Raw genomic sequence first — 24,881 nt, 5'->3', positions numbered from 1 at the left:
GGGAGACCTTATGTCAGTCTTCCAGTACTTGAAGGAGGCCTACAGGAGAGCTGGGGAGGAACTCTTTTTATCAGGGAGTGGAGCAATATGGTGAAGGGCAATGGTTTTAGACATCAAGAGGAAGTTTAGATTAGATATTAGGAAGAAATTTTTTACTGTGAGGGTGGTGAGGCATTGCACAGGTTCCTCAAAGAAGTTGTGGGTGTTCCACCTCTGAACTGTTCAAGGCCAGGCAGGATGGGGCTTTCAGCAACCTGGTCTGGGGGCAGGTGTCCCTGCCCATGGCATGGGGTTGGAACTCGATGATCTCCAACTCTAACCATTCTATGATTCTATAACCGTTTTTAGAACAGAGTTTCACTCGCGGCCTGTTCCCCTGCGCGCAGGCAGTCCTCCCCAGCACAGCGCTGGCAGGCACGCACCTCAGCTCACTAAATGGGGGGGAACCGCTCCTTCACACACCCACACAGCGCAGAACCACAACGTTTCTCTTCGCATCGGACACCAGAGACAGGGACGAGACAGGACCCACAGGCACCACTCGTGTGCTCCAACCCCCCTCACCGAACACCGACCCACAACCGCCTGCCACCGCGGGCTGCAAATGGCGGACGGCCCCGCCCCCTCCGCTGGGACGCATGCGCGCGGGCCGCTGGCGTTCTCCCTTCCCCTCCCCTCGTCTCCCCTGCCCTCCCCGCTCGCCCCCCTGCGGCAGCGGCGGTCGGCGGGCCGCAGAGGATGAGGTTCCCCAGCTGCGGGGGAGGCGGGCCGCGCCGCGCCTGAGCGCTTGCACCCCTTCCCTGGCAGGGGCCCCCGGCATGGAGGAGAAGTACAGCGGGCAGGCCTTGGCCGGCGGCGGCGTGCTGGGGCCCGTGGATGTGCCCAGCGCCCGGTAACAGCGGCGGCGGAGGGGGGAGCGGCCGCTCCGCTGTGTGAGGGGCGCCTCGGGCCAGCCCCGCCGAGGGCAGCAGCGGGCGTCGCCCTTCAGCCTTCCGGGGGCGGCGGGAGCCGGCGGCCGCCGCGTGAGGCGTAGGGCCGGCGGGGAGGGTGAGGGCCCGGCGGCGGGGCCTGCGCCCGGGCCTGGGCCCGGAAGGCGGCGGGGCCGAGTGCGCGGGCACAGGTGGGAGCTGCCCTCTCTCCTCTCGCAGGCTGACTCGGTACATCGTGCTGCTGTGCTTCACGAAGTTCTTGAAAGCCGTGGGGCTGTTTGAGTCTTACGACCTTCTGAAAGTGGTGCACCTCGTGCAGTTTATCTTCATAGTGCAGCTGGGGTGAGTGTGCAGGGGGGGGGCAAGCCTTGTGCGCCGCCATTACAGCACGCGTTGTGTACGGTGCTCTTTGTCACTGTCAAGCTTATAACCTGCCTTATGTTATTATAGATTAATCGAGGAGGAGAAGGCATAGCAGTGCATCCAGGAAATGCTCTGTTCATAGAAGTGTTTTTCCTTCATGTCTCTGCTCGCTATAATTTCAGAATCGTAGAGTATCTCAAGTTGGAAGGGGCCCATAAGGATCATCAAGTCCAACTCCCTGCTCCTCACAGGACTACCAGAAACTAGACCATATGACTAAGAGCATCATCCAGACACTCCTTGAGCTCTGACAGGCTTGGTGCTGTGACCACTTCCCTGAGGACCCTGTTCCAGTGACCAACCACCCTCTCCATGAAGAACCTTTTCCTAATGCCTAATCTGAACTGCTTCTGACCCAGCTTCATTCCGTTTCTTTGTGTCCTGTCACTGGTCACCAGAGAGAGATCAGCACCTCCCCCTATGCTGCCCTCCTTGAGGAAGGTGTAGGCTACGATGAGGTCACCCCTCAGCCTTCTCCAGGCTGAGCAAACCAGGTGCCCTCAGCTGCTTCTTCTAAGACTTGTCCTTGAGACTTTTCACCATCTTGGTCATCATTCTCTGGACACACTCTAATAGTTTGATGTCCTTCTTATATCAAGGCGCCCAAAACTACACACAGTACTTGAGGTGGGGCCACACCAGTGCAGTGTAGCGTGTGACAATCGCCTCCCTTGACCAGCTGGCTATGCTGTGCACGATGCACCCCAGGACACGGGTGGCCCTGTTGGCTGCCAGGGCACACAGTTGACTCATGTTCAACTCACCATCAACCCAAACCCCCAGATCTCTTTGCGTGGGGCTGCTCTGCAGCCTCTTGTCCCCCAGTTTGTACATATAACCAGGATTACCTTGCCCCAGGTGGAGAATCTGGCCCTTGCTGTTGTTAAATTGGTGATTGCCCAGCTCTCTAGTCTATTCAGATCTTTCTCTATGGCCTCTCTAGCATAGAGAAATTTCTGTGGTTTTGCTACTTCAAAGTTGATCATATTATGATGGTACTGATCACAGGAAACTCAGGCATGTCCAAATTTTCTTAAGAAGTGTGTAGAAGACAGCCTTTCTTCCTTATAATTTGTATTCCTATAGTTCTTGTGAGCTTCAACTGCTATTTTTCCCCGATTGAGAGCTGAAAGGTAGAAACTGATAGCAAATATATAGAAACAACCTTTGCAGACACAATCCTGCTTCATATTTACCAGATGTGATGTGGAATAGCATTTCTGTAATAAATTTGGCAGAGCTGGAACAGTTGGAACCTCATTTTTCTCTTTTATTTCAAATTTGTTTACATTTCTGGGCTTTTCAGTTGCATGTTCCCAAGCATCGTAGTCTTTTTCCCCATCACTTACTCTAGATCCCAGTTGAGGAAAATGCATGCTGTTTGTTACCATTTCCAACAGGGCTGTGTGTTCGGCATTCCATATGTGGATAAGTGTTTGAGTGTGTATGTATCTTGTCAATAAAAAACATAGTATTCTTTCTCCTCAAAACTTTTGAGATCAATTATTTGATTTTTGTAAATCACAGGTAGACTTCTCGTTAGCCATTCTCTGAAGAACTTATATTTAAAGCTGACCAGAACTAAAGTTCACTTGTCATCACCTTTATACTGGTATCTGACACGTGTAAAGCAGCAGGGAAAATAAAACCATTGAGTGTGATCAGTCTGGTCTTTTAATGAAAAATGGAGAGGAAATTGTTTTGTAAACGGAGCCTGATATGAAAGACCTAGTTATTTAGAGCTGGTTTGAATAAAAAGCTGACTGCTAATACGCTAATATAGAAAACTTTGTTGTTTTAACAGGTCTGCATTTTTTATGGTTTTGTTTCAAAAACCATTTTCTTCTGGAAAAGTGGTAACCAAGCGTCAGGTGAGTTGACATACGTAATAATGATTCACATCTTTGTAGATATTCTTGACAATGTGGCTTTTGGCAAAAATGAAAGCAAAACAAAGGTTACCCTACTTGGAAGATGTGGTTGCAATTTCCATAAGTGTATAACTAACTTTTGTGTCTAGCGTGCTCTAAAAAACCATCAGCATTTTTAGCTTTTGTCAGCTTCTTTTGAGAGTATCCTGAAAAGACTGATCCTTGGCTCATCTGTTTTGAGGACTGGATTTTCAAAAAGAGCTTAGTCTACTTACCTGACTTTGGCAGTTTAGAAGGGCAGTTTCTGGATTGCAAGAATGTTGAAATGTTCCAGTCATGTCCCCCATGCCACGCATGCTTTCTGCGTGGTGCGTTGTGATAAGGGGCTAGTCTAAATGCTTTTCAGACCTGGGTTGAGTCCTCAGTGTCCTAAGAAGCTAGAGTAGGGCCAGGTTGAAACTTGCTCTTTTCTAAGAAATACATTTTCTTCACCTGCTCCATGTTCATCTTGGTTTTATGTAACTGTGTGCACAAAAACCTGATCCTTGCACAGTGTTATCAGTGTATGTGCTAAGTAAAGAGAATCTGAAGGATAGCCTCAGAAGTGTTTGAAATGTCAACTGCTTTCATCATTACACACATATGGCAGAATTTTTAAAGTATACAGGAATAAATTGCATCTGTCCATTTATGGCTCCATTATTGCTAAAAATTTTGAAATTCTGGATTTTGAAGATGCAGAATTTCTTATAGGCACTTTGTTTTCTATAATGCATTTCCAGAATTAATTACTTTTCTTCAAAAACTTGCATTTGAAGTTAGTAATGTGTTGAATAGCTGAACTATAAGCTGCTTCCTGAAGAAAAAACTCAACATGTGCATAAATATAAGTAGACTTAAGGTCTTAGTATCTTTATCTTGGATGTTTTATCTAGTTCTATGTATGTTTATCAGATATATACAGTAGATTACAAAATATACAGCATCTTTAACAAATAAATGGACTTGATTTTTTTCAGCCCCTTTTTCAGGCTTTTTGTTAAAGATATTTCAGGCTATAGTATAGACTCCAGTACTGTGGTAGAAAAGAAATAAGTAATTCTGGTTCATAATATGTCCAAACAAACCTTAGTTGCCTGGCAAAGTAGGTAAGAAGATAATCATAGTCTATTTTGCACAACTTGCAGAGCATATGTTTTCCCCCCAATTTCTACAACTACTATGCTAAAAGAATGCTAATAATGGGGTATTTCTTTTCAAACTGTGGAGAAAATGATAATGAAATACCTTTCTTTTGTAGTGGATCAAAATTTTTAAGCATGCTGTTGTGGGATGTATCATTTCGCTATTGTGGTTTTTTGGCCTTACTCTTTGTGGACCACTGAGGTAAATACATATTTACTGTAAATAATGTTTTTTATTTTAAAGCTAGTTTTTGTGGTCTTTCCCTATCTTGCTTCTTTGTTGTTTGTTTTCTGTCCGTCTGCCCATGATGCCAGCCTATTGCTTTATTTTTTGACATTTTAAATGAATCTTTGTGCTTTTTCCTGTGAACTCTGTTGTTGCGCTGGGGGAAACCTACATATAATTTTCTGTAGAACTTGTAATTTTCTTTGTTCTTTGACAAGAGGCCAGTGAGATTCTTGGTAGTACTTAAAATATTGATGTGGATGATACTACAAGATCACCGACTGTTTTACTGATGGTAGTTTTCATAATTTCCCTCGTCTCATTTATGTAACCCCAATTGTTTATTTACCTGTTTGAAGCCTGTGGGTTGACAGCTAGTGGTAGCAGCTTGTATTCCTATGCCAGGTGACTAGAACCAATTTCTGCATTTTTTTGCAGGGCACTGCTTTATCTGATCGTACACCCATGCTGCATTGGAATTGAGTAGCATTAGTGTATATACTCTTGAGTAAAACCACTTGTGCTGTTTGTTAGCAGTACTGAATAACTATAAAAGAATAACATTAGACTTCTAAAAGTGAAGGTTAATGTACTAGAAATCATCCTTCATTAGAGAGAGGAAGGTAAAGCCTTAAATGATACATTGTATGAAGCTGAAGTTTTATCTTCTACACAGGAGAAGGCACACTTGAGAATAAATGGATTTCTTTAAGAAATACTGTAGTGCATTTCTGAATGCTAGCAGTCTTCCGAAATGGAACCAGTAACGTGGTCGCTAGCACGTGCTATTGCTATGTGGAGAATGGCAAAAGCATTTGGTAAACTTGACAGCGGTGATTACGTTCGTGTTCCGCTCTGGAAAGCTGTCGATACAGCTTGTTAGTCAGCCTTTGCTATCTGAAGGACACAGTGTTCAAGTGAGAATTTCTTATTTTCAGCAATTAAGATGTTCTGAAGCGGCATAAACTGCTAGACCATCAACACCTCAATAAGCAGGATACAATACAACAGAACGTGGCCTCTTTTTTTTGGGAGCCAGAAACTTTGGTTTAAAGGAGGTATTGTAATGGGAATAACAATTCCATCTTGAGCAAGTTAGTATATTCTTGTGTTACTAGAAGAAAGTACAATTTAAAGTAATCTATAAATGGATAATATTAATCTGTTCCTTGAGTTAGGAAGTTCTGTGTTCTGTGATAAGTCTAGCTGTCCACAGCTAGATTTATTGCTGGTGAAGACAAATAGATCTGCATTTATCCTTTTGAATTGTTTAAACTTGCTGTTGAAATCACAGGATAAGTCTTTGACTGCTGTGTCATTGAATTTTAGCTGAAATAATATATATCAAGCTTGTGAGGTGAACTCCTTGTAAGAGGAAACAAGTGTTTATTTCACTTTTTTATAGGACATTGTTGCTGTTTGAGCACAGTGATGTGGTTGTGCTGTCGTTCCTTAGTGTCTTGTTCACAAGCTCAGGTGGAGGACCAGCAAAGGTATTTAAAAATTTATTTTCCCGCATGTAAAAAACATTGAATGCTATAAATTGAAGTACTTCTTTACCAGGAACAAACAGTGTTTCGGACCTATGTTCATAGAAACTGTGCTTCTTTTTGGTTTAATTAGTGGTGAAATGATAAGATGTACTACTTCAAATAATGAATATGACACTAAGAGAGAAACAGTGAGTGAAGTTGTTGCAGATCTGTAGTAGGTATCTGAAGTTTTTTTGTTTGTAGGCAAAAAGGAACCCTGAGAAAGACTTTTGTACTTCAGTATTCTTTATAATGGAATTTTGGGTTCAAACTGCCAAAAGGACGTAAGTGCACATAGTGGTCCTGGCCTTTAGGCATGGAAGTCCAGGAGTATGGTCTCCAGGTCCTTGCCTAGCCTCTCCAATATCTGTAGCTTTTCCCGTACTTTGTTTTTTCTGCCAAAAAGTTCTCTAAGGACTTTATTGTCTACATGAGCCTATACATGCTGAGCACTTGGGTGCAGTCTTTCACTTAATCGGAGATCTATACGTGAAACATCCTTTGTCTGAGTCTCATTACACACGATTTTGCAAGGTGTTCTCTAACTATGCCTAATTAGCTTTAAATGGATTGAGCTCATCCCAGTACCTAACAGTCTTGACCACTTTCCTGCAAAAAAAGTGATAGCTGGAGGAAGGTATCATACAATGTCATATACCCGAGGCTAGAGTACTTGCTGCATTAAGAGAAAGTCTGGATTTGGTGCTGCCTCAGGCTGGGACTTTGAAGTCTCTGTCTCGTAGTTGCTGCTGGAGTCCCCTAATCACTTTAAGGCTGGCCTTAAGAGTGAGTAGCACAGTCATCTGCTCTGACACTCTGCCCCACCCCCCTCAAACTGAGATGCTTAGGGCATCCAGCATAAAGCTCCACACCTAGAAGACAAGGTTTTTTTCTCCAGCTGTCTGCCCAAAGGGTAAATGTAGAGCTTCAGAGAGGTTCTTTGTCAATCTGTATCTTGGTGGGCCAAGCTTAGCAGTTAAGCTGTGTGTCTAAGGGAGCAATGACCCTGTCCTCTGGATGTTCCAGCTTCATGAAGTGAACTGTGGCAAAGAGAAGTCAGCCGAATTTCCAAAACAAGCATGTGATAGCTCTATTTGGCTTTTGCCAAGATAATGAATACCAAAATTGCAGTGTTTTAAGTCAGGGAGGTGAAGGCTCTGGGAGCTGAGATTTCATGGTTACCTCTGTCCCTTCCTCATGAAAGCCACTGCTGAGCTCTGCTTCCCCAGAGCCTTTGCACAGTGCTCTAGCCTTTACCTCCCATAAGACAAAATACTACAATTTGTCCACTAGATCTTGTTTATAGCTCCTTGATGCTACAAAATATTAAATCATCAGGCTTAAGTAGCTCTGCATTCTGGCAGGCAGAAACACACCATGAAGAAGGAAGCAGTCACAATTGAAGTTCATAAAATACAAGTTTCTGGGTTGTTACAGTGGTGATTTGCCCTGAGTTACCTAGTAAATCTGAAAATTTGAATAAATATAAAATTATATTGTCAAGGTCGCTTTTTTTTAAAAAATGGGGGTTTTCCTCATGTTTTTCTTACTGAACTAAAATATGCTTACATTCATCAGAAAGGGGGGAGGGAGGGAGTTGATGTCCTGAATTATGTTTTACATTAATTTGTTACAGAATATTATAAAAATATTTGGGTGTTTTGCTTTGGTTTTATTTTTTTTTTTTTTACAGACGAGAGGTGCTGCATTTTTCATCATAGCTGTCATCTGCTTACTACTTTTTGATAATGATGACCTCATGGCTAAAATAGCAGAGCATCGTATCCTTTCCTGCTATGTGTAAGCACAAGTGCCTGTTATTACTGGAGGAGAGAGAATGTGAAGTTGAATGTACTGAATTAAATATGCTTGCATTTTTTTGTTGGAATTTTGCCTTTCAAGAAGACATAGCATAAGATTTTACTTTCACATCTAAATACTGATATTTACAGCTGAACGGATGGCATTGTTTACTTGTTCATAACTTAGAACACAGCTATAGATTTAAAGTTGTAATTAAAAGCTCCCTGTCCGTTTGCACATATCAGACCACTTAGGATAGCTAGAAGCTTTTTTGATAAGTTCTAATTTTTAAAAAAAATCTGGAAATAGTGGCTGTAGCCTAAGCATGTGCAGCAAATGGTTGACAGCCTGGCTGGTAGTCTTTTTGGTATATCCAGAAAGACTGTTTTGTGCTTTTGCAAATGTGGTAACCTCAGTTCATCTGCTAAAATGAAAAGTGATGTGAAATAGCCTGCAGTAGCTCCAGCAACAATGGACTTTAAACTGCAAATGGAAGCTAGCTAACATGCTTTCAAAGCCACTGAGTTGATTGGAAGTGATGCTTAAATAAGTTTTCAACAGGTCTTATCATAGTGCAGTGTAATAACAAAAAGTGGTACATCTAAGAACGTGCAGTAAAACCAAACAAGTTGAAAGGGAACTTTCTCAAAGAAGGATGAAAACATGGAATTACAGATGCAAATTCAGGAACAGTAGCAATTAATCCACTGAGTTTTCAGTGAGTAAATTCATTGTTAAAGTGCCCTCTAGTAGTTTGCCCGAAAGCTGTCATTACTTTAGTTTTGCTGGATTGTGCTTGCCAATTGTTTTGTAAAGTTTAAATATTTAGAAGCAGGAAAGATATAGATCATATTTTGGACACCACACTGTTTTAGTGCTTTTAGTGAAAGTCAATCTATTTTTTTTTAATGCTGTTGAGTGTATTTTTCAAAGTCTGGTTGCCAAAATTAACATAAATCCTGTATCATGACTGCTGTGCAGTATTTAACAGTGACTATGTTCTCATCCTTTAAAATACTTTTTTTTTCCCCAAAATATTTTTAACTATTTATTTTATGTGGAAATATTTTCATCTTTCCTACATATTAAGGATCTGGCAAACCTTAAATTTTGGTTTGCTTACTTCAGCTTCCCATAGTCTTCCGCTACATCTTAGCTGTTCTTTGGTTTAAAAAAAATCATCAAATGAAACTCTTCCTTAATTTTTTTTTATTTAGCTGAGGGCCATCACGACAGTGCTCTTACACATGTTCTGTATACAATCATTGCTTTCCTGGGTGTTGCAGATCACAAGGTAAGGAACTTGTATTTTAGTAGGTTAATATTTATCTAAGTTTTGTATGTAAGAATTTCACCAGCTTGGACCTAATCCAAGCCTAAATCAAAACCAAAAAGTTCAACATCCCCACCCCATATTGGGACACTGAACTAGCACTGTAATTTTTACATCTTGATTGAGTACGAGCAGCTTCCATAAAGTACTCCATGTCATTGGTGTTCTGGATGTTCATAATGCTTTGTATACAATAATTTTCTTGCTCACTTTGGGGGTCTGAGTTTTGTTGCTGCTTCTTTTTCTTTCCCCAGTCTTTCCTTTACATTAGATGCTTGTATTTGAAGACACAGATTCTGATAGTTCTCAGTAGTGTAATCCCTATAGTTCATGGCATGAATAATGGAGTATCAAAATCTTACTGTATGGGACTGACCTGCCTGTTAGCTTAGTCTTGTTGCTGAAGTGGCTATACTGAGGACTAAAACAGGGGGAAAAAAAAAAGGGAGCAGCTGAGAAAGTAGTAATATAAAAATAAATCAAATGTTAGAGAGACTGGTTAACTGTGCGCAAAGCAAGTGTGACTTAAGAAAGACGAGATGCTCTGTGTGTATTTTGTGATTAATTTATAGAACTATTTTGCAAGAAAATATTGTGGAGAAATGTGGTGTGGTGCAATTAAAGGTAAGGGAATGGAAAGCTTATGAAAAGATTAGAGGCCAAGGTGACATGACACTTTGGGGATTTATGTATACTTTCAATACTTTTTTAATACTAGAAGATGGAAAACCCAGTTTTGTGTGGTTTTTCTTCTTCCTCGTATGCTGTTTGCTACCAATTTGCTGCTGTTGTATGACAATTAACACTATTGAGAGTTTTAAACTTCAAGTTGTATTAGGCTGTGGTGAATAAGTGCTGAGGTATAACCACGTGTGCTATATTACTGTTTTTAACTAGAGTAACAATCAGAGGAAATATCCTGTCTTTGGCTTTTTTTGATAAGTTAAGGAAAGCAGATTAATCTTTTTTTCATGTAAGTGTCACCTTGTTTGGAGTGAGGTATTTGGCTCTCATGAAATGTTAATGGGTTCCCTCTATGTTTCCAGGGAGGAGTACTGCTTCTGGTACTGGCATTGTGCTGTAAGGTTGGTTTTCACATGGCTTCCCGAAAACTGTCTGTAGATGTAGGTGGAGCCAAGCGTCTTCAAGCTTTGTCTCATCTCGTTTCTGTCCTCCTGTTGTGCCCGTGGGTCATTGTTCTCTCTCTGACAACAGAGGTAAGACAGCAAGTATAAAAATAAATCATTTTTTTGTAGTGCTTCTGCTTGTGAAGTGCAGTTTAAATATTTCCTTTAAAATATCTTCAAAATTGCTAAAGTTGCCATCTTTATTTTTCTAGTAAGCTCCGTTTGAAATTTTTCCTCTATATTTTGATTTATATCTGTGTGATACCTTAATTTCCTCTTCTGTGTGATAGCTTTCTTTCATCTTTCTAGCTCTGACACTATATCCTGGGTTCATATACTAACATTGCACAAGTACTAATGACAGTATAAATACAGGGCTCTCTTATGCATGAGGAGTAGATTATCGTAATTTAGAGTCAAGTTTATTATGACTGCATGCTTAGGGAGAGCAGACCATTGCAAACATGGTGTTGCATATGGCATTGCTTTTAAACACATGGAAGTACTTAAAATAAGGCACTGTAGGGCATATTAGCTATATGTGTCTTCCTAGAGCTGGAATTTTGGTTTTATATGATAAATCACAGAATCATCAGAGTTGGAAGGGACCTCTAGAGATCATCTAGTCCAACTCCCCTGCTAAAGCAGGATTGCCTAGAGCACATTACTCAGGACTGCATCCAGGCGGGTCTTGAAAATCTCCAGGGAAGGGGACTCCACAACCTCCCTGGGCAGCCTGTGCCAGTGCTCTCTCACCCTCACCGTAAAGAACTGTTTCCGTGTATTTGAACGGAACCTCCTGTGTTCTAACTTGTGCCCATTGCCCCTCGTCCTGTTACTTGGAACCATTGAGAAGAGCCTGGCTCCATCCTCCTTCAACCCACCCTTTAGATACTTGTATGCCATAATAAGGTCTCCCCTCAGCCTTCTCTTCTCCAGGCTAAAGAGTCCCAGCTCTCTCAGCCTTTCCTCATAAGGCAGATGCTCCAATCCCTTAATCATCTTAGTTGTTCTTCGCTGGACTCTCTCCAGCAGTTCCCTGTCCCTCTTGAACTGGGGAGCCCAAAACTGGACACAGTATTCCAGTTGTGGCCTCACCAGTGCAGAGTAGAGGGGGAGAATGACCTCCCTCGACCTACTGGCCACACTCTTCCCTATGCAGCCCAGGATTCCATTGGCCTTTTTGGCGACAAGGGCACATTGCTGGGCCATGGATAATTTACTGTCTACCACAACCCCCAGATCCTTCTCCTCCAAGCTACTTCCCAGCAGGTCCGCCCCTAACCTGTACTGGTGCCTAGCATTCTTCCTCCCCAGGTGCAGGACCTTGCACTTGGTTTTGTTGAACCTCATTAGGTTCTTCTCTGCCCAGCTCTCCAGTCTGTCCAGGTCAGGCTGGATGGCAGCACGGCCCTCTGGGGTGTCAGCCACCCCACCCAGTTTGGTATCATCAGCAAACTTGCTGAGGATACACTCTGTCCCCTCATCCAGGTCATTAATGAATATATTGAACAAAATTGGACCAAGTATTGACCCCTGGGGGACACCACTGGTTACAGGCCTCCAACTAGACTCTGTGCCGCTGATCACAACCCTCTGAGTTCTGTCCCGCAGCCAACTCTCAATCCACCTCACTGTCACCTCGTCTAGCCCATACTTCCTCAGCTTCCTAATGAGGATGTTATGGGAGACAGTGTCAAAAGCCTTGCTAAAGTCAAGGTAGATGACATCCACGACTTTCCCCTCATCCAGCCAACCAGTTATAACATCATAGAAAGCTATCAGATTGGTCAAGCATGATTTACCCTTGGTAAATCCATGTTGACCACTTCCAATAACTTCCTGTTCCTCAACGTGATTGGAGATGACATCCAGAATGAATCGCTCCATTACCTTCCCAGGGACAGAGGTTAGACTAACTGGTCTGTAGTTCCCTGGGTCCTCCTTCTTGCCTTTTTTGAAGATTGGAGTGATGTCGGCCTTCCTCCAGTCCTCAGGCACCTCTCCTGTTCTCCATGACCGTTCAAAGACGATGGAGAGTGGTCTAGCAATAACATCCGCCAGCTCTCTCAGCACTCGCGGATGCATGCCATCAGGGCCCATGGACTTGTGAATGTCCAGCTTGGCCAAGTGGTCCCTGACACGGTCCTCCTCAACTGAGGGAAAATCTTCCTCTCTCCAGACCTTCCCCTTTGCTTTCAGAGTGTGGGATTCATGAGGGACAGCTTTAGCAGTGAAGACCGAAGAAAAGAAGGCATTCAGTAACTCTGACTTCTCTGCATCCTCCACCACTAGGGCACCTGTCTCATTCACCAGTGGGCCTACATTTTCCCTAGTCTTCCTTTTTCTATTGATATATTCAAAGAACCTTTTCTTATTGTCTTTAACTGCAGTGGCCAAGCTGAGTTCTGATTGAGCTTTGGCCCTTTTCATTTTCCCCCTACATAGCTTTGTTATATCTTGATAGTCCTCATAAGTTGCCAACACCCTTTTCCAGAGAATGTAAACTTTTCTTTTTTTCCTGAGGTCCAGCCAAAGTTCTCTATTTAGCCAGGCTGGTCGTCTTCCCCGTCTGCTCGTTTTTCGAGACAAGGGGATGGCCTTCTCCTGCGCTTTTAAGAGCACCTGCTTGAAGTATGCCCAGCCTTCCTGGGCACCTTTGTTCTTCAAAACTGCCTCCCAAGGGACACTCTCAACCATGCTCCTAAACAGGCTAAAGTCTGCCCTTCGGAAATCCAAGGTGGCAGTTCTGCTGGCTCCCCGCCTTACGTGATCAAGAATTGAAAATTCTATCATTTCGTGATCACTCTGCCCAAGGCGACCTCCAACCTTTACATCCCCCACAAGACCTTCTCTGTTAACAAACAGTAGGTCCAGTAGGGCACTTCCCCTAGTTGGTTCCTTCACCAGCTGTGTTAGGAAGTTGTCTTCCACACACTCCAGGAACCTCCATGACTGTTCTCTCTCTGCTGCATTGTATTTCCAGCAGACGTCTGGGAAGTTGAAGTCCCCCACAAGAATAAGGGCAGATGATCGTGAGACCTCTGCCAGCTGCTTATAGAATACTTCATCGGCTTCTACATCCTGATTAGGAGGTCTATAACAAACTCCCATCACGATGTCTGCCTTATTGGCCTTCCCCTTAATTCTTACCCATACACACTCAGTGTTGTCATCCACACTGTTAAGTTCCAGACATTCAAAACTGCCCCTAACATAGAGGGCCACCCCACCACCTCTCCTTCCTCGCCTATCCTTTTTGAAGAGTTGGTAGCCATCAATTACAGCACTCCACTTGTGTATGTCCTCCCACCACGTTTCTGTGATGGCAACTATATCATAGTTTCCTTGCTGTACAATGGCCTCCAGCTCCTCCTGTTTATTTCCCATGCTGCGTGCATTAGTATAGATGCACTTCAGCTGGGCTAATTGCCCTGCCACTTTCTTGGGGGGACAAGCCCTAATTCGCACCTGATCATACTCAGACACTACTGTAGCTACCAAATTATCACTACCCCTCATGTCTTGGCTGTCACACAATTCACCATCCCCCACCATCTCTGGGACAGGCTGCAAGACCTTGCTAACACTTTTACCCAGAAGCACTGGTACGTTTCTCCCAGGCACCACTTTTGTAATCCTGGTCTCATCCCCATCCCCCTTCAAACCTAGTTTAAAGCCCTATAGATGAGCCCTGCTAGCTCTTGTCCCAGGATCTTTCTTCCCCTTCGGGTTAGGCTTCCCCCACCTGTTGCCAGCATGCCTGGTTTCCTGTAGATGAGCCCATGATCAAAAAAGCCAAAGTTCTGCCAGATACACCAGTCTCGGAGCCAGGAGTTAATTTGCTGGCTCCTCCTATTTATCCCCTCATCAATTGAAAGTATAAAAGTATTTATGTTTTGATGGATTGCTGAAACATCTGTAATGAAAGGGAACTATATTTAACACTGTCTATACAGTCACATCTAATGGTAAACAATCCTGTTTGAAATGTATTTTTTGTTGCAGAGTAAAGTAGAGTCTTGGTCTTCTCTCATCATGCCTTTCATAACAGTCATCTTCTTTGTTGTGATCCTGGATTTCTATGTGGAGTCCATATGCTCTGTCAAGATGGAAGCTTCCACGTGTGCTCGATATGGATCCTTTCTTATTTTCGTTAGTGCACTGCTTTTCGGCAACTTTTGGACACATCCAATAACAGACCAGCTTCGAGCTATAAACAAGCCACCACACCATGAAAGCACAGAGCATGTTCTTTCTGGAGGGGTGGTAGTGAGTGCTGTCTTCTTCATTTTATGTACGTATTCTTATTTATCTTTATATAAATCTATTGTCTGTGTGACTGGGAAGCCAATCAGAAAATGGATGTGTGCAGAATTCTTTTGGATGAGCTTTTATGGATTCTTTGGAATAAAAACGTCGTGTAACTTTGTGCTCTTTTACTTTCTGCCTACAAAAAAAAAAGTGTGATAGATCTGTTCTGTTGTGGAAGTGATGATCTAATCTTACATAGCAATGAAATCTAATGATAAACTTCAAGATGAAGTTGACAGTCACTTTGCTGCCTGCAGATTTCATGTAAGCTTTGATTGCTGATAAAACACATTATAAAATTGCTGTGAAACGTAGAAACAGCAACAAAAACTTTAATACTTTTCTTGCAGCTGCCAATATCCTGTCCTCCCCCTCCAGGAAAGGGCAGAAGGGTACCCTTATTGGCTATTCGCCTGAAGGCACTCCTCTCTATAACTTCATGGGTGATGCATTACAGCAGAGCTCTCAGTCATTACCCCGGTTCATTAAGGAGTCACTGAAACAAATTCTTGAAGAGTATGATTCTAGGCAGATCTTCTATTTCTTGTGCCTAAATCTGGTAAGTGCATATCTGTTTTCAAACCCAATCACAGTAGTACATACATAGTACAGTAAGAAGAGTTACTCTTTAAAAGTTCCCATGATTGGTTGTTTTTAAAGTGACCCTTGATAGAGTAGTTTCATTAGGTGGAATATTAAAATAGAAGGTTCTTATGCTAATATTAACATTAAGTGGCAGATCACTTTGATTTGTTGTCACAGTGAGGCACTGGTTCTATGTGTAACTGTTATGCCAGTAAGTAAATACTTGTATGATGGTACGATTAAGATTGAGGTATCTCAATGTTACCAGCAGGTAAGCTGAAACCAATATGGCCTTCAAGGAGTAGGACAACAAAATAAGTGTGGGATTGATAAGTGTCATTTTGGAGTAAGCTGGTTTTATTTCTAGCTTCTCTCTTTCTTGAATGGGAGAAGATCATGCAGTAAGCAAGACTGATACAACCTCATTTGGAAAGATCTCTCTGTTCTTTGCCAATTACCCAAGAAAATAAGGGGAAAACTTGAAGTATCCATGTTAACTTTAAGGAATTCTTTTATGGAATCTGAAAGATGGGAAAGAAAGTTTCTAGGCAGGCTAATTAATAATAGTAAATCACACAGGGAAAACGTATGTATTAAAAATGTTTCCTTGGGTACCCTTCTCAAAACTAATCCACAAGATTTAAACAGCCACATATTTGCAAAGAAAATTTTTACAGAACAGATGTATAAACAGCATTGCTTTTACACTAGTAAAAGCGTCTAGATCGGATTAGAGATGTTACGTTGTTCACCGACAAAAGGCTTAAAACTGCACAAGGTTAGCTTAAAATTCTAAAATTTAAATCTGCTCCTATAGAGGGTTGTTTTCTTAGATCTAAGGTTTTTGGGAGGGTAGGTTCAAAAATGTCTCTTCATGTACTTGGAATACGTCACTTATTTTTGCTTTGTTGGAGGAGAAAATGGTCTAGAAATACTTTGAACAATACCTTTGAAAACTATTAAGTGCCTATGAAAAGAGTTACCTGCTAGCTACCAAGACATTAGATTACAAGTTAATGTTAAAGGAAAAATTCAAACTCTCTTTTGTTTTAGGCTTTCACTTTTGTGGAGCTTTTTTATGGAGTATGGACCAATAGCCTTGGTCTTATTTCTGATGGATTTCACATGCTTTTTGATTGTTCTGCATTAGTGATGGGGCTTTTTGCAGCTCTGATGACAAGATGGAAAGCAACTCGCATATTTTCCTATGGGTATGTATATTAGGTTCTTTAAAGACTATCTGAAAATTGTCCTACTTGCTCATTTTAAAATGCCCTGCTGTAAAGATATGTTCAGGATGTTTTAATGGTGCACGCTTCTGTGGGTTTTTTGCTATGTCTCTGTATTTGTGTTCATGCTATTACCCTCTTAACGCAGAAAAAAAAAAGTGTTTGAAATGTAATTTTCATTTTTCTCTACAGATAAAGCTTTATCACTGTGAATATTATGTGAATATATTGCTTCACTCTATATATGTATGTGTGTCAAACAAAAATACATGTTGAACGTCAGTATTTATATGAGGATTTCCATTGTGCTGACAGAATCAAAATTTGTATGGTTAAATTGCATAGCAGTTTAACAATTTGAAGCCCTGGATGTGCAGTATATATTAAAAAATGCTTACATTATTATAGCTTTATAGTGTTGGTGTTTGGACAGTTGCAAAATAGCTACCTCTTGGTGAGAAATAAATAACTCCGAAATTAAGGCATGATTTTGTGGCATTGAGGAAAAAAATCAAAGCAATCTTAACGCTGTATTAAATGTATTATAACTTACTTTATTGTAACTTTGAAATGTGTTCAGAGCACCTGTTTTTCCACTGTCAACAGTACATATGTTTGCTTTCAGGTATGGACGTGTAGAAATTCTCTCTGGATTTATTAATGGCCTCTTCCTGATGGTAATTGCTTTCTTCGTCTTCATGGAATCGGTGGCCAGATTGGTGGATCCTCCTGACATAGATACAAATATGCTAACTGTAAGTTTTGTAATTCTGTTTGAATGTTGTTTGGCAGTTAATGGTTCATTTATGTTAGTCTTAATTAAAACAAAAAAAAGAATTAAGCAGGCTACGGTTGCATACCCAAGAGATTTAAACTGTGCCTTGACTTTTTAACATATTCTAATTTTAAAATTCAAACTACATCTACTTTTAAAATACAAGAATATGTAGGGGTGAATATAAGTTAATTGTAACAGTTACACTGCATTTTTTTCTGAGATGCTACAGCTCTAATTTTTTTAGACAGTGGTCTTTCTAGGATAGAAGATACTAAGGAAATAATCTCTACAAAATTGCCAATGGAATCCTGGGCTGCATAGGGAAGAGTGTGGCCAGTAGGTCGAGGGAGGTCATTCTCCCCCTCTACTCTGCACTGGTGAGGCCACAACTGGAATACTGTGTCCAGTTTTGGGCTTCCCAGTTCAAGAGGGACAGGGAACTGCTGGAGCGAGTCCAGCAAAGAACAACTAAGATGATTAAGGGATTGGAGCATCTGCCTTATGAGGAAAGGCTGAGAGAGCTGGGACTCTTTAGCCTGGAGAAGAGAAGGCTGAGAGGAGACCTTATTATGGCGTACAAGTATCTAAAGGGTGGGTTGAAGGAGGATGGAGCCAGGCTCTTTTCGATGGTTCCCAGTGACAGGACGAGGGGTAATGGGCACAAGTTAGAACACAGGAAGTTCTGTTCAAATAGATGGAAAAACTTCTTTATGGTGAGGGTGACAGAGCACTGGCACAGGCTGCCCAGGGAGGTTGTAGAGTCCCCTTCTCTGGAGATTTTCAAGACCCGCCTGGATGCAGTCCTGAGTAATGTGCTCTAGGTAATCCTGCTTTAGCAGAGGAGTTGGACTAGATGATCTCTAGAGGTCCCTTCCAACTCTGAAAATTCCATGATTCCGTGAAACTAAATTTGGTTCTGCTGTTATTTATACCAATGTCAACTATTACAGAAAAGATTTTGTATTAGTCTGTGAGAAACCTCAAAAATCAGCCAGACAGAATTCATAACATTATGCTGAGTGTATTACTATGGCATAAACAATCATGAAGCAGTGTGTAGCTAATCTTAACTACATCGGTGTCTGTCTACCTTCCACAGCCTCTTCAGGGGCTCCCCACTTAGATTTGCATCTCTTTCTTTCAAATGCAATAGTTCATTTTCTTCATGTTTTTCATTATGGAATTCTGCACATCCAAGCCTTCATTTATCACACTTCCAGCTTCACTTGTTTTCTCTCTCTCTCTCACACACACACAGTTCTCTTCAGTAACAAAGAGAAATATTTTTATATAGGCCCAACTAGAAATGTGCATTGCTGGAATCGAGGCCTGATTTCTTTTTTCTTTTTAATCTTCAATATCTGATTCACCTTCACTACTGATTTTGTTTCTTGGGGGTGGGAGGGGTTACCCCTCTACACGAGCAGGTCTGGATAGCCGAGGAAAGGTCTAATGGCCCCCGAGTAGGACTTGCTTAACTCCTTTAATAGCTTGAATTACTCCAGCACTTTGCTAGGTTTTCAAGAGAAGAGATAGGCAGACAGATAAAAAGCACAACTCAACCAATAAAGCAGTAGTTGCTGTCTTCAGGTAAGTACAATTTTAGATGAGTGCATCTCATAGATACAACATACAATTATTTTTTTCCAAAGAAAGCCAAGCAAAGCTTGTATCCAAACCACTTTATCTCTTTTTGAAAGTTAAATAAAATCTATCACCCCTTCTTAAAACTAAATTTCCTATCTCATCTTGATTTGTGGATATTAGGTTTTGCATTTTGGTGGTGGTTATTGAGTGTTTTTTTAGGAAGTTCTATTTTTTTGAGAGAGGAAGAAAATTCCTTTGAAACCAGCTTGTATATTTAAAGGAATATGATGAGGAATCCACATTAGAATAATCCTTCCACGGTTTTCCTTTATTAGGTGCACAGTGTTTCTCATTACCATGTTCTAGAAAATAAACTTGAACACTGGGGAAGATGTACTGTTGTTAAAGACTTTTCTCTCTCTCACAGCCAGTCTCTGTTGGAGGGCTGATTGTAAACCTTGTTGGTATCTGTGCCTTCAGCCACGCGCACTCCCATGGGGCTTCTCGGGGAGGTTGTCACTCACACGATCACAGCCATTCTCACCACGGGCACAGCCACAGCCATGGGCACGGCCATTCCCATAGTGACCACGGGCACAGCCATGGACATTCCCATGGGTCTTCTGGAGCAGGCATGAATACCAACATGAGAGGCGAGTACACATTGCTAAATTGTAAATTATGCATGTGATTTCCAGCTGACTTTGAAGATTTTCAGAGTAAGACGCTGTGCTATGCCTCATTCTTAAAATCTCCAGAAGTGATCTGACAGCTATATAATGTAGTATATGTGAATTTCTCACACTGTGTCTTCATTAATGAGTTTAAAGTGAAGAAACATAACTTGAAACATTTCTTTGCATGGATTTCTTAGATGCGGGTAATACCTAAGGACCAATAAAAAGCATTAATCTACAGTCTTCACTAACATTGATAAACAGGCATTGTGAGCATTACTGAAAGAGCTTAAAGCCCATGGTTCTAAGTTCCATCTGCAAATGAAAGTACAAGGTCTCTATCTATAAAGATAGTACCATACTTCTAGGTATCATCATGTGGCAGTTGGTTGTAAAAACACTGGGGAAGGGGATAAAAAGGAGAAGAATAAATGCAGACCAGCAATCTAGAATATGCTTCTGTTTGTAATTCAGAAGATAAGGTGGGAAAGATGAAACTTTATTTTTCAAATCTAAAATCAGAAGCTAACTGAGAAGGGTAATATATATAAAATTTCAGCATAGCTACTTCTTAGAATTTTTTCCATAGAAGGTAGTTAACTTACTGACTGCCTGGCTTATAAAATAATCTATAATGAAATGAGGTTTTTGTGTAAACATAAAAAAAAAATAAGCTTTGTAGTTAATAGTTTCATATTTCATTGGTTATTTTATGTCCTAATTCAGTTGGCTAGTCTGTTGTGTGGCATTTTTTGAAGTCTGCCCATACGCTTAACTATTTCAGTATTCTTTCAAATCCTTACACTTAGCTAGCACTAATCTTACGAATGGTTAAGAGATTCTTTTTCTGTGTCCTTTGAGTGTACACTGAGAATGCTACCCACTATTGAAGCAGTATGAAGGATTATTCCTAGCAGTACCAGATAGACAATCAAAAACCAAATGATACACTAAAATCTGCCGACATTAGCAGGCCAAGGCATTTACACTGATCTTTCTATCCTCTGTTAAGGATCAATGAGTCCCTCTATACAGGGTTAAATGATATATAGTACAAATCCCACTAAGAATTTAAAGACTATTCACATTTGGTTTAATCTGCGAATGCCTGCCTAGATCGTTGCACTGTAGAGGGGTTTTTTACATTGTTTTGTAATTCATTAGAAAAGCTAAGTGCGTTGTTTAATTTTGCATCCAGTTAGGCAGATAGTTGCCCGTTTAGTCTGAGGGGTATGTATTATATCTAATAACCCCTACTGTGTTTCTGCTATTGAAGATACACATACATTTTAAACAGAACTGTTCAACTTACTCAGTTTATTTTGTTTTCAGGTGTGTTTCTGCATGTGTTAGCAGACACTCTTGGCAGCGTTGGTGTTATCGTATCCACGATATTTATTCAGCAATTTGGATGGCTCATAGCTGATCCGCTCTGCTCTCTTTTTATTGCTACATTGATTTTTCTTAGTGTTATCCCACTATTGAAAGATGCCTGTCAAGTGCTTTTGTTGAGGATACCTCCAGAACAGGAGAAAGATCTGCATGCTGCTTTAGAAAAGGTCAGAACTACAATTTTAAATGTTCTCATATACAAACATAAAAATCTGTAACTGTTTTTAATAATTGCTAAACTCAAGTAGTTCAGTCCGACAGCTTCCGTTGTCTTTGTCAACTTAATGTGTCAAGTTGTTTTAAGTCTATTTTGCATAGGTGTGGCAGGATTAGGAGTTCTACTGATGAATGTTGTTTTGCAACTAAAAATACTGGGTTTTTCCTTTTATGGGTAGCTCATGATTACAGACAAGTGTGGTAACACTGTGGGAAAGGTACTTAGTACTAAGAAAGTTAACATAGCAATTCCCAAAATCTTGCAGCCTTTTTAAACTTGATGCGTACGGTTCAGGCTACAGGGCTATGGCTTGAGTCTGTAATTGCAGGTTTTCTTGTCCACATCATCAAGGGCACGCTAGCTCACAGTAGGTGAGATGGCAAAAGTACAGCTGTTTTTTCTAAATACTTTTTCATTCTAGTCCATTCTCTTCCTGTCTGCTGCAGCACAGTTTCTACTTTGAGGCTGTACTTGGTCTTCTTTGGTGGCTCATTTGAAGTTCCTGCCCAGAATCATAGCACCCACCTGAGTGTGGAGAACTCCTCTCTGCAGAGTAACTAGTTACATGTTCTTTGAGCATGCCATCAACTACAGGGGGCAAGGAAGATTACCCTGGTGGTATCCTGTCAATTAGTAGAGGGGGACATGTGTTCTCACCTACATGAAAAAGAGAAGAATAAATGGAAATTGGCTGGAAGCCACTTGTGTAATGAAAGGGAAGTGAGGTGCAGAGTGGGGTTTCACTTTTTGATGAGGCAAGGCAGAAAGCAGGTCCGGGAGATGGAGCTAAAAGAAAGTACCTTTTGAAAACAATCAAAGAGCAATTCATTAAAAGATAATAGGAAAAGCATTTTTAAAAATACATCACAGTAAAACAATATGCTTGCTGTAGGTTGACCCCAGCCAGCAGCTAGGCATCCACACACAGCCACTTGCTCGCTTTACCACCACCACTGCCAGTGGGACAGGAAAGAGAACAAGAAGATCAAAAGCAAGAAAAATCTGGGAGCAATATAAGGCAGTTTAACGGGTGAAGGAGAGAGAGAGGAAAAAAGGCAATCAGTGCACAACCTTCCACAAGCAGACCTATGCCCAGCCATTCTCTGAGCAACAGCCACCTTGAAAGCCAAAAAACACTGTTCTTTCTCTACCCCAGTTTTTATTGCTGAGCATGATGTTATATGGCATGGAGTATCTCTCTGGCCAACTTGGATCAGCTGTCCCAGCTGTGTCCCCTGCCAACTTCTTGCCTACCCCCAGCCTACTCACTGAGTAGTAGCAACAGCCAAAACCACTGGTGTGTTATGAACACTGTTTTAGCCACAAATTTAAAACACAGAACCTTACTGGCGGTTGTGGAAAAAATCAATCCATCCTCGCCAGACCCAGTGGAAAGATAAATTTCAAACAATAAATTATGGAAAGAGATTATGTCTCTGAATTAAGTTCAGCTATGATAACTAAATAGCTGCTTATCCTGGATTGTGAGGTAATAGATGCCCTAGAAATGGTTAAATGCCCAGCCAACTTTCAGATTGCTCTATCCATTGATGTTACTGTGATTTGTACACTAAATCAGTTTTTTTCTGATCCTATTTAGCATTGTACTCTGCTGGGTTTTTCGTTTAGTTTGACTTTTAGCTTCTAGTCTTTGACAGTAGTAGCAAGGTGACCTTTCAACACTACGTGTTTCTGTATATGGTTTAGCTGGAAATCTGCTTTGCTATACAGCTTTGTTGCCCTGTGAAATACTTGCCACCAATATCCATGCACATACGCCACTTCAAAATGTGTTCTTAAATTAATTGTTGCTAACATAATTTCTTTGCAGATTCAAAAAATAGAGGGAGTCATATCCTACAGAGATCCTCATTTTTGGTGTCACTCTGCAAGTGTTGTGGCAGGTACAATACATGTGCAAGTGGTATCAGATGTGATGGAACAGAGGATAGTACAGCAGGTAAGGTGCAAGGTTTTTAGGCCCTAATGTCTTAATTTCTTATTCTGTAGCCCCTTTTCAGTTGTAGACTGAAGTGTGAAGCTGCTGTTTGTGATTATTGTTATAGCTATTAGTTATGTCTCAGAGCTGGTCTCTAACCCTGTACTTCCCTTTGCCTGCTAGTCTTGGAATTAGCTGCAGTAGAGTTGTTTACTAAAGCATCAGCCAAAACAAAGTGAAAAAAAAGTTAGGGAGGTATTTTCTCACTGTTGAAAGTGGCACTACATCTGCTCTGGGAAAAGGAGGAGGAGGTGGATTTCATGCTGCAAAACAGGCAGTAATCAGTAGGCATATCTGGATACTACTTGCGGGTTTGTGTATAACTGGCTTACTGATACCTGTTTGCCTTGGTTTTTTTCTTAATGGAAAATTACCTCGTTATGCAAGACACTGAGAATGAGAATTATGCAGACATCGCAAAGCCATACCCCCTGCAGCTAGTCTTTGCTTTCCAGAAAATTGAATTATTCATGATGATTTTTCTTTAATCTACAGTATTTCAGAGCCAGAATATTGCAAGTTGCTGCAAGATGCATATAAAGTGTAATACTAATGTTAACCATACTGTTGTATTCAGGTTACAGCAATCCTGAAAGATGCTGGTGTAAACAACCTAACTGTCCAAGTAGAGAAGGAAGCTTATTTTCAACACATGTCCGGACTCAGTACAGGATTTCAGGATGTCCTTGCAATGACTCAGCAACTGGAATCCATGAAATACTACAAAGATGGTACTTACATCATGTAATACAAAGTTGTGTTCGCCAAAGGAGGTGTAAAGTGTAAAGCTGTAGGATTCCATATTCGTATTACTTTTTGTCGGGAGATCTTGCACATACATGTACAGAAACAAATGTACTATATATTTGAATTTTTTTAAGCATACTGTCTTTATTAAAATTGGATCAAGATGCTTTTATAAAGGAAATAAGATGGACTTGAATATTTGCTGTATATGTGAAAATAATGGAAATCTCAAATACTGTACTTGGTATTCATTAAACAGAAATCTTGCAACTTGTGGATGAGCACAGATGTATACCATAGTTTCCATTAAGTATGGAAGGTCATAATTACAATTTCGTGTCACTAGTGGGAAATGGAAATAGTTTATTTTGGAATGCAAGCATAATCAACTGAAAAATACTTTTCTTTCAAACATAGCTTGAAGACTCTTTGAATGAAAAAAAAATTGCACATTTATTATGGGGAGCAAAAAACAACAAAAAGTCATGGATTTTGCACATTTTGTTAGATAATAGAAATATACAGGTTTTATATTATGTCTCAGTGTACAAATATGATTTCTAAAGTTAATTTTAATGCATCAGAGGAAATAAATGTTACCATTTTAACTTTAGATCAAATTATTTTTTTAGGAAGAGAAATCCACAGGTTAACAGTGAGAAATTGGGAGGGGAAAAAAATGCAGACGCCTTCCCATTTCCTGGGAAGACTCAGAATCAAAAAAAACATTCTGTGAAATATTCTTTTGTACTTTTTATACGAATAACTGCAAATGCAGTAGTTTGAAGCTTAAAGTGATATATCAGTGAGCATCCTAGCACTCTGCTAAACTTCACCTCTTCACGATATGTTGTTCTGTCATTACTTGATTTTTTCATCATACCGTAACACAGCTGCAGGTGTACTGTAGCCAGCTGTACCTTTGTGT

General features: G+C 40.9%; 1 protein-coding gene across 1 annotated transcript; it reads left to right on the top strand.

Annotated features, from left to right (window-relative positions):
• The first annotated feature begins 682 nt into the window (after positions 1 to 682).
• Positions 683 to 24,560, top strand: SLC30A5 (solute carrier family 30 member 5). Its single transcript, XM_082497675.1, has 16 exons — positions 683 to 892; positions 1,149 to 1,271; positions 3,157 to 3,223; positions 4,524 to 4,609; positions 6,039 to 6,126; positions 7,859 to 7,946; positions 9,186 to 9,262; positions 10,348 to 10,518; positions 14,437 to 14,725; positions 15,093 to 15,301; positions 16,381 to 16,538; positions 17,182 to 17,311; positions 19,349 to 19,574; positions 20,931 to 21,157; positions 23,039 to 23,167; positions 23,784 to 24,560. The coding sequence occupies exons 1-16, from the start codon at positions 819 to 821 to the stop codon at positions 23,952 to 23,954; spliced, it is 2,313 nt and encodes a 770-aa protein (XP_082353801.1). The 5' UTR covers positions 683 to 818; the 3' UTR covers positions 23,955 to 24,560.
• The last annotated feature ends 321 nt before the right edge of the window (positions 24,561 to 24,881 follow it).

Source organism: Vanellus vanellus, assembly GCF_965231255.1.
Source record: "Vanellus vanellus genome assembly, chromosome: Z".
NCBI classification, from domain to species: domain Eukaryota; kingdom Metazoa; phylum Chordata; class Aves; order Charadriiformes; family Charadriidae; genus Vanellus; species Vanellus vanellus.
This window is presented reverse-complemented; position numbering and strand designations above follow the sequence as displayed.

Coding starts and splice junctions, on each gene's coding strand:
- SLC30A5 (XM_082497675.1), top strand. CDS start 819: ATGGAGGAGAAGTACAGCGGGCAGGCCTTGGCCGGCGGCGGCGTGCTG. Junction 893..1,148: donor GTGGATGTGCCCAGCGCCCG/GTAACAGCGGCG, acceptor CTCCTCTCGCAG/GCTGACTCGGTACATCGTGC. Junction 14,726..15,092: donor TGCTGTCTTCTTCATTTTAT/GTACGTATTCTT, acceptor CTTTTCTTGCAG/CTGCCAATATCCTGTCCTCC.